Here is a 10411-nt window from a genome sequence, read left to right on the forward strand (position 1 = left end):
GTGTGTATAAAAAAAAACCATAAAGAGACAAAAAGAAAAAAACTTCAGGATCAAGTGTGTTTCAGTTATTATGTTGTAATCGAAATATGAGTATGAATAGACTTCAATGCATAAAGAGAAGTAGTACATCCGTTTGAATCAATTCTCCAAAGATACATTAACTAGAATGTGTTTAATTATTAAGATATTATCCTTATTGCATTTTACTTTATAAAAGTTTTGATGTATGAAGATAAATATATAAACATGTTTTTTTTTTTTATTCGTATACAATTGTTTGAAGGCGATGACTATCTTAGCGACTAAAAACCTTGACAGATATCAAAAGGTCCAAAAACTTGAATCTTGTCTTATCATTTTTTTTAAAAAAAATTCCTGAAAATATATAAGATCTGATAAATTTTTAATATTTTAATGTGTTATATAATTCTTTATTTCTTAAAACAGATTTATTATTCTATTTTTTTAATTATCCATGATTTGATCATTTAGTCAAAAGGACAAAAAAACATTAAAAAAGCTGCCACTTTAAGATCCTTATCCACCAAGTTAAACTACACAACAAAAAACTTGGGTAAGTTTTTATGGTGAAGTCATATAAAATTTGATTTTAAAATCTTACTGTCAACAACTAACTTTAAGATCTTTCCCAGTTTAATTAACTGATTTATATTCTTCCTCCTTTTTCACTTTAGGCATAAAATAAAAAAGAAACTTGAGCAGTAATGCCTATATTACCAGCTCAATTTGACCAAAAAAAATTCAGTATAATCAGGTAGAGGGAAAAGGGCCATTGAGATTGATAAAGAAGATGAATGTATACAGCTTTATTCATACAAGTAAATAAACTATTTTTACAATTCAAATCCTGATCATATATATATGTACCAACAAGAATACAATTAATTAAGACAGGATATAAATGATGAGCACCTATTTCCAGCTCAATTAAAACACGAATATTGAAACTGCAAGCCTCTTTTTATTACATGGTCACGCTTTCTACAAATTAAACAAGTAGAAAATTTCAGAAATCAGAAAGACAACTGGTTACGGATGTAGTGTTTATGGAGAAAAAAAATGTATTTATATATTGAACATAGGAGATTGAATTTGCACATTGCTTTTGATTAGCATCTAACCTCATCTTTATCCACCTTTGCTCCATGGTTTAATTACGGCAACGACAATGATAACAACAATTAGGAGAAGAATGATTATGGCTATGCACATCCATTTGCGGGAGTTCTTCTGCAGCTTCTTTGCCTTCTGGAGAGCAACTGTCCCAGATTGGACATGATCCACAGCGCTCGAAACCTATAAGGAAACATATCTAAAATGATTATTATTCTTCATATGGCATTTAATGAACTATAATGATTTTATGATTACCAACTGCAAGTCATCATTTGCTATAATTTAAATATAAAACAACACATATAGTAGTTAACTCAAACTTCATAATCCCAACTCAAAAATAAAAATCTTTCATGACCAGTATAAGCATAGAATCATTCACATGTCTAAGGTCTCAAGTGGATACAATTTGCTTTTTAAGATTTAGCCCCTATTGCTCCCATCAGGCAATTGTTTATATACAAAATTTTTGGGACAAACATTTCAAAATATCAATTATTAGATTTTTTGTTATCTTTTTTAGGTGACTTATGCAGGAAATTGCCACATGACAGTTTAATGGGAGCAGGAACCTCTGAGGACCCACTCAAAGCCTCTCAAACAAACTTTTTTCATAGGCAAAGTGAGCAAACATGATGGAGGCATGACATTCTGGTCAAGACAATTTAGTTTCAAGGATGAGAGGAACTGCTAATATATACCTGAGATTCAATATTATCCAGAATTTCCCCTTGAGCATCAACCAGAACTGCCATATCAACAAAAATCTACAAAACGATACAAAAGCAAATAAATCCATGTTATTGTCAAAATCTCTACATTTTGCATTTTTAAAGAAAATGTACCAATATCAAGGCCAAATTCTCAAGATGGATAAGTATTTTGCTATTGCCATAATCACACATCAATGATGCAGGCATACTGTTTCTGTACACAAACGAAACATATCTTTGTATGTCTTATGAGACTCCAATATTGCATGAAGCTGTCTCGTACAAAATAAAGTAAAACGATACAAATCAACCAAAATTTACTTAACAGATATTGCAGACCCGATATTCAGACTGCTGCAGTGAAAGTATGACAAGAACAAGCCATATAATGTGCCAACAACACAAAGATTGGAGTAAAAAATGTAGTTGGAACAAGAAGATTTAAAGATGTTTAAAGAGTTGAAAAGATAGTTACAGAGTCATACAAAGTCAGCTAAGATGAAATATATCCATATTTGAAGATGCCTTCAAAAATAGGAAGACAACCGGGTTAGAACAACTAGGACAGTCAATTAGGTACTTTAGGAAACATAATAGAGAGTTACAGAGGTGCCAGCAGAGTTTCAAAGAGATAAAGAGTCTGACTAAGTCAACTAAGATGAAATAATTTCCTACTTAAAGATACCTTCATAATTAGCAAGACAGTTAGCTAGGTAAGAAACATAAACGAACAGGTATATAGCCTGTGAGGAATAGATAGCTAAGAACTCAAATTGGTGACCAGTGTTGTTATGGCTTTGGCATGCTCTATCTGCATCATATAGAATCACCATATAGTGCTCTGGCAGGATGTAAAATAACAAAATAAAGGGACCTTTCAGAAGTCTATGATTCAACAGGTAGCAAAATAATCTATTGATCTTACGATAACTGAATGAAGACTTCAAAATTATCTAAATGACTATAAAAATGACATCTAAGAGAGACAGTGGCCTTTCTAAAATGTTTAGGATGATATACTATTCAATATCTAAAACATTGTTTTGCTTGCTCAAGTTTTTAAAATAGATAAAAACTCTCTGTTCAAGCCACAAGCAATTATAGATAAACATAATTTCTTAGATCAAATTAAAAAGTTTGAAATGGTATGATCTACCTGTTGCAGTTCAAGAAGCTTCCTCTCTAGATCCTTTACAGTGTTATGGCGCTCATGGATTTCAGCAAGTGTGTCCATCACCTGCATTTGGGAGTGAAAAAAATTTGTAAAGTCTAGAAATTTGACACATGGATTAACAAACACCGTAAACAATGAAGTCACTCATTCATTAAGCAGATCAGAAACAAATCAAAACCTACTTGTTGCTGGTTAAGGATCATAGAGATAAAGAAATGAAATAAGAAAAAACCTGGCCTCGTCCTTGCTCTTGGATTGCCTTCTGAAATATTTGCTCACTATTTCCTGTCTCTATCAAATGGTCAATTGTCTGTAAAACAAAAAAGTAAAATATTTATTTAATAATTAGCAGCAAAAACCGAGGGACAATTTTTAAGCAATGATATTTACCTCTTCATCAGCTCGATTACCAGTTACTGTTAAAATCCAAAAATAATAAGGATACTTATATAACTACTGCATCATGAAAGGTACAAAAAAATCCAATTCCAAACACTTCATGACATACTTTTATCAAAGATAATTATGGCTAACCTGTAAATACTCTTCTTTCTACAACCTCCCGGTATTCCTGCTTGATTGTTTCCCTCAGAGTCTGCAGGAGAAGAACAGATAGGATTCAAGAATTTGGCAAAGACGTAGATGATGAAAAAAGGACAAATTAAAAGATATTTATGCAGTTTTAGAGAATATGTCTTGCTACTAAATCGGGATGATGATTCGCTTCAGTGGAGCAACCAAAACGTACAGCCCATCCATTACTTTTGATGATTATGCACTGAAGCTATAATGGAGGAAAATTTCCAGTATTCTTTTAGTTTAATGACAACTTCAAATATGGAAAAAGGTGCACTATTATTCTCTATGCGATGCCTGCAAGTTCCGAAAATAATGGTTTGTCCCAAGCAGACACTAGTCAGGATATGGAGTAGCATCACTGGCACATTGCAAAGTTTCAAAGACCTCATGTATAAGCGTAGCATGTTGATCTGTACTAAAAATGACACCCAGCACATCCCATGCTGGTAGGATGCCAGTAGGATACACAGGAACCAGGTACCATCTCCAGGCACAAAGCCTGAAACATGCCTCATCAGACAGCTTAATGCAGTATGGCATGTCACAGTACAAGACTCATCACGATGAGGCTCAAGATTTACATGTACTCAGCACATGGCTCGACAATCCTTGATTTAGCATCTGCCCATATAGGTTTAGCATGAAATTTTATATCATAACGAATTTGCATGTGGTGGTATGTCCTCGACAATTAATTGTTGCTTTTAGGGAACCAAAATAAAATCACTAGGGTGCATTTCAATTTTCAACGAACATAAAATGTTTTCATTACATAGGCTTATATATAATTCAAATTCCAGGAATAATTTAGGTAACAAGTTCAAACAAAAACTGGAAAAATCAACTAAATAAATGAATTTCAATCACATTGTTCTCTTTGTTTTTGGTTTCTGCTTAATATCCAAATAGTTCCACGAAAATCTCAAGTTTCATATTAGAAAAATCAGAAGTAGATCCCGGTAGAGGTTTTTGCAATTTTTGCAACATAAAAAATTAAAACAGTCAGAAATGAGCCTTTAAAAAATGAAAAAGATACAACATATCCCTTTTCCTATCTAAATCATTAACCTTTGTCTTTCAGTTACCTTTGAACTAAGCATATTTCTTTTATTATTTTCATTTTTGGCTTGTTAATAAACTTTTATAGAAGCAGACCAAAAATGAATCTAACAAGCAGAATATCATTTGGAAAATGTGGAAATAAGAACTTACCTGAAATTCAGACATGCGCTCTTTCAACTTCTTTTTCAGTGCTCTGAGTCACATGGTGCTAAGCACATTAGTAACAATCTAATAACACATCCTCAAAACAAAACAAACAAAATCAGGATGTATTTACATAGTGGTTGCAGTTCTGGAACGATCAACACCTGATCCCTTCCCACATCCTGGTTTCTGTCTACTCGCCAAGTTCTATTTAACATATAACAAGCTACAGTCAGTCCTTTGGATGAGAAAGGAAAAGTCAAAATATCCCAAAATGTTATGCAATATTATTAGTAATATACTTCCAGAAACAAAAATGGAATTGAAACTGCTTCTACCACTATGCTGCAAGAAATCTAAATCAACTTAAAGCTTTTCTATAAGCAAGTTAACTTTGACACAGCATCTTATAGGAAAAGGATTTTCCTCTTGGAAAAGAAGTCAAATCATTAAATATCCATATTTTCACCAGTATAAAACTTATAAGTCAAATCATTAGAAGTTGGACCATATAAGAAGTTGTAAAGAATAACATACTTGGACTACCAAAGAACCATAATTTTTCTTAATAATTATAAGCAGGATACAAATATGAAAGTAAATAATAAAACAGTAACAAAACCAACAAAAAAGAAAAGAAAATCACTTCAAAATAGAAAGAGGTGCTTGAGAAGTTTTCCAGAATTCTAGAACAATTAGGAACAACTATAACTGAGCAAGAAAATTAGATGCTCAACATCAGCATTACTCTTCAATGCAAACTTCTCAAAAATAAGAAGAAAAAAAACACTATGTCTGAAACTAATTTATCAAAAGTTGAATTGAGCATCATAAATACAAAGTAGAAGTACATCTCGGTCCAGTTCTTCGAGTTTTGACTTCGCTAACCGTGCAATTTTTCCCACTTCATCAATATCTTTCTGCATGTGCTGCTTGATTGCTACAGCCAAAAATATGCTCAATTGCAACGATTGTTATGAAGATCAAGTATGATGCATATTCCATAGTGTTCTAACTGTTAATTGATGAAAATTAATTACCTTTCATATCAGATGCCTTTGTAACAGCTTTTGATTTCTCATTTGCAGCCTACAAGTGCCGATAGCAAGCAAATGACATGAGATACAAAGTAATGATTGACTTAAGCAGATATTTCACTAGGAATTAAATCCATAAATTTATAAAACTTCTGAAAAAGAGTAAAAAATAGCTCAGGTTTTATCTACACAAATTTCTAATTAAGCAAATAAGGTTGCAACTTTTGTTCCTGGAAAATTTATACAGAATTAAGAATGAAATTTCTGACATAATAGGGTTCAGACTAGGAACCTATGATTTACTGTACTATCATGCATCATGAAACATTTGCAACATGTTCTATTGAATAGAATTAAGTATTTGATCTTTGCTACAGTTGTGAACCGTACTAATATTACAGACTAATTTGAGTTTTCAGGGGAAGATTCTTGATGAAGATTACCATAGCCAGTTAGAGCTTTAAGGACACTGTAGGCTGAGGCAACTTGAGCAAGATGGACATATAGTCAAGAGGAAGGTCAAATGTGATGAAACGCGTACCTGAAGATTCTTGGATAGCTTTGCAAGCTTCTCAATTAGTTTCTCAATTTCTTCAACCTAGCACAAAATGTAACATCATGTTGAAGAATAGTCCAACCATGATTCCAAACATCATAAACTTAATGGTCATAACAATCGGTACCTGCTTAAAAAAACCTTCCAATCCTTGTTCTGCAGCACTCTTTGGATGCTGCAGTCCTGATTCAATGTCTCCATCTCTTGGAGGCTCATCTCGAGGTAGGTCAAAGGAATCCTACCAAAGAGAATGAGATTCATATTCATATTCATATTCATCACTTAGGAAAAGAAAGAGCACAAAAGATTGCAGAAAGAAAACATCAAATCCACAGGAAAAACTAACTTCCAATGCAACCATTAAAATGAGAACTGCATAAGAGTAAGCACAGCTATAGATGTTCATTAACTTAGTTATCAAAATTACAACTTGACCAGCCAAAATGGTAGTATGCTGTCATCAAACTTGATGAACATAAATATTTACAAACATTTATTAATTCCACAACAACCAGAATTGTCTATCCATGATGAGGACTAGGTGCATTCACTTTTCATTAAAAGATATTTATATCCTTGACAGAAACAAACTAAATACCCATTTGTTCATGATCCACAAAATTGTAGACCAAATCAACATATTTGGAAGAAGAATTAATTTATGGTATCCACATTAAAAAAAAAATTATCTGTCATTCCCTACAATGACATTTAATTATTAGCTATAGCTTGATGTAAAGAGAAGTGTAATACAAATGGCTTATGCTTCAAAGGAGGTATCCATAATTAAGAAACAAACTAGAACCATTGTTCAATCTACAGCATGGTTGGTTTAGTTAGACCTAACTAACAAAAGCCTAATCTAGTCCAGTGATTTCAAAAGGCGCTCGCCTAAGCGCTCGGGCAAGGCGAGGTGAGGCCCGAGCGCCTCATTTAATGTCCAGGTGATCCGCTTCAAAGAGGCGTCGCCTGGGCGCTCACCCGAGCCCAGGGGCCAGGCGCTTCGAGCAAGCGCCCGATTTAAACCAAGCGACCGAACAAACTTTTTAGGTCTAGTTCGGTCGCATTTGCGTTAGTTGGTTCTCATTTGCGTCCGGTTCAAACAGCAGCCTCCTAACAGCGACTCAGTTCTCACTATGACTTAGCTTCTCACCTTGGTCTCCTTCTCACACTCTACTGTTAACGGTAGAGAATATTTTAAAATATTAAAATATATCTTTTATATTTTAAATATTTTAATATTTTAAAAAATTAAAATATATTTATATTTTAATATTTTAGAGAGCCTTGCTTCACTCGGTGAGCGCCTAGCGCCTCGGGCATTTTGGGACCTTGGCACCTAGCGTTTTTTAAATCACTGATCTAATCCTCATAAAAGTAAAATAAAAAAAAAAGATATTTAATACATTTAGGTCCTAGAAACTTCTTCTTTTTTATTTTAGTTGAAATATTTTCCAATCCAGTGACCTAATTCGTGACAAACCATGAAGCCAAAACAGAATATTTCATACATGTAATCACAACCAATGACTAGCAAAGTCCAACTTCATTGTGTTTTACATTTTTAGTTGCACTGGAACTCCTCAAACCTAGTTAATTTACATAGTTTTCATGCTCTTTTAAAAAGAACAAGATAATGATTTAAATTTGAGAGCTGTAACACATTGCAGTATTCCCTCAGTAAATGTTAATAATATAAATATACAATAGAATACTCTAAAACATCATTGCTCAATCAAAGATTATGATATCCCAACCTAAATTGTAATCCTTTTTGTACAGAAACAAATGGATATCTAACTTTGCTTGCTCTGGAAGTTAGAAACTTAACAAACAGGTATTTGAATCTATGTTAACAATGGTCTAAACAAGTCTTGTGTTATAACACAACATATTTCTGTCCATCTCAAAGACAAAAAAGATAAAGTATAACAATCAAGCAAAAGTATCACCTTATTGCAAAATAAGAATTTGTTTTCATTTAAGTCCCAAACAACACTTCAGCACTGCTCAATGCTGGCCGTAATAGACTTAACATATATCACTGGTGAAGGCTTATACTGAAGATGATTAGAGATTTCCTAAAATTTTGAAAAAAATCAGGAAATGATATCATTGGATATAAGCCAACTACTCCCCGAAGCGTGCAACTACTGACATTTTCTATCAATTTCAGTAACATGGATACCGATATCACAAATGAAGTGAGAAACAAGTATATTCTAATGATATCTTAGTGTCTTAGTTAAGTAGAAAATGATTTATGGGTCCAAGCAACAAGCAAAATAAAAGATACATTAGCTATAACAGTTGCACATGTATTTATAACAATGTATTTTTGCTCAAAATAAGATCTTTTCCCTTCTTTTACCTTTTCTTGATTTATTGTAGCTATAACAGTTGTCACATTGATATAAATTATCAGACACATAGAATATAGGCACACATATAGATAACAAATCAATTAAAATTTCTCTTTCCATCAAGAAACTTCACTCTTAAATTTCTAACATGTTCTTGCTGCACCTCAGAACATCCACGACGTATTCAGCAGCGATCTTTATTTCCTCTCTAAAGAATCACGTCCAACGAAGTAACTCGAACTCATCCAATAAGAACTCGGCTCCACAACTCCCTTATATTCTTCATAGTACAAACCTAACCCCATACCTACACTAAATCCTGCTCCGAAACCAAACGCAATAGCATAAAAAAGCCAAACTTTCCTCTAATATCAACCAATCCCGGGTTTGTAAGACCCAAAAAGCTCAAAATATATGCCCAGAAAAACAGATGAAAAATACCGAGAGGAGGTTATTCATCCTGCCGGAAGCGATAAACCGATCGCGGAGACGGGCTCGATGCAGCAAAAGATCGGAGGACCACGCGGGATCTGCAGGAGAGGAGATTTACGGCGGGATCCGAGATGGGATCTAATCGAGGAATCAGAGAGGTGAACGCCTTCTCGCTTTCGCCGTCGATTGGGGCGCTTAAGTTGGGACTGCGAGGGATGGTTAAGTTAAACGGCACCCCCAACAAGGCCAGCGGTCCGACGTTGAGGGACCCCAGGCAATGGTGGGATCTTGGCCATTTAAATTGTTCTCGAGGTAGGATTAATGGAGTTCACTAAAGTGTTTTTACAAATCCATCTTTGGAATAACGCATCTGTCATTATAATTTTAATGTTATATATATATATATATATATATATATATATATATATATCGTTCAAAAATAAAATATTAATTAATATGTTCCCTCCAAGCAGTTATATTCACAAGTGGTAACGGTCACGATATATCATAATATTTTATTATTGAAAAAACTCAAAATTGTCTTCCTTGGAAAAGCAACTACATTTTCAGTCGTCTATGTTAGGTGAATTAGTGGAGCAAAAAATTCTCTAATTTCACATCAAGTTCATCTCCATTCAAATAGTTTCAGAAAATATTGAAGTTAAAACTTTCGTAAGAATGTAAGGAGAAGCTGAAAGAGATTTACAATAAAGTAAATTACACAAAATGAAAAGCAAATCAGAATTTAGAGTGGTTCGGTCAATGAGATCTACATCCATTTTGAATTCCTCCTCCGTCGAGGTCATCGGCATCTACTAAAGGCCTTCCTTCAATAAGCGAAGACCAACCACCTTTTACAGTTCTTTCTCCTTTTGCTGGGTTTAGGAGATAACCCTTACAAGTCTCACTGCTTTTTTTTTTATGGTTACAAGGCTAAGAGAGGGAGGAGGAGAACTCTTCTCTTTTACAATAGTAGAAACAATGGTGGGGTATTTATAGGCCCCAATGACTTAAAAAATGGAGCCAAAAAGTGTCTCATCCCGAATTTTTGAGGTACTAGCAATACCACCGCTATTACTGGGCAGTACTACCGCTTGTAGTCTGACACTAGGTGGTACCATCGCTTGACAGAGCTCGGAGACCGAGCTCTAGTGGTACCATCGCCTGACAGGGGCGGTACCACCGTCAGCCCTGGCGGTGCCACCGCTGGCCAT

The 10411-nt window shown here is 34.0% G+C and overlaps 1 protein-coding gene across 2 annotated transcripts; it reads right to left on the reverse strand.

The window, feature by feature from the left end:
* Window positions 1–962: 962 nt before the first annotated feature.
* LOC135617321 (syntaxin-132-like) lies at window positions 963–9420 on the reverse strand. Of its 2 annotated transcripts, XM_065117405.1 has the most exons (14): window positions 9207–9420; window positions 6530–6640; window positions 6388–6444; window positions 5850–5898; window positions 5661–5749; window positions 4943–5016; window positions 4816–4858; window positions 3559–3619; window positions 3415–3440; window positions 3257–3334; window positions 3007–3087; window positions 1839–1904; window positions 1143–1317; window positions 963–1002 (listed from the first exon to the last, which is right to left on the reverse strand). In XM_065117405.1, the coding sequence occupies exons 1-13, from the start codon at window positions 9222–9224 to the stop codon at window positions 1150–1152; spliced, it is 921 nt and encodes a 306-aa protein (XP_064973477.1). In that variant the 5' UTR covers window positions 9225–9420; the 3' UTR covers window positions 963–1002; window positions 1143–1149. The 2 variants fall into 2 exon arrangements, with proteins under 2 accessions (XP_064973477.1, XP_064973475.1); XM_065117403.1 differs by having other exon boundaries at window positions 963–1317.
* Window positions 9421–10411: the final 991 nt, after the last annotated feature.

The sequence above is a fragment of the Musa acuminata genome, chromosome BXJ2-7, assembly GCF_036884655.1.
Source record: "Musa acuminata AAA Group cultivar baxijiao chromosome BXJ2-7, Cavendish_Baxijiao_AAA, whole genome shotgun sequence".
Lineage (NCBI taxonomy): Eukaryota > Viridiplantae > Streptophyta > Magnoliopsida > Zingiberales > Musaceae > Musa > Musa acuminata.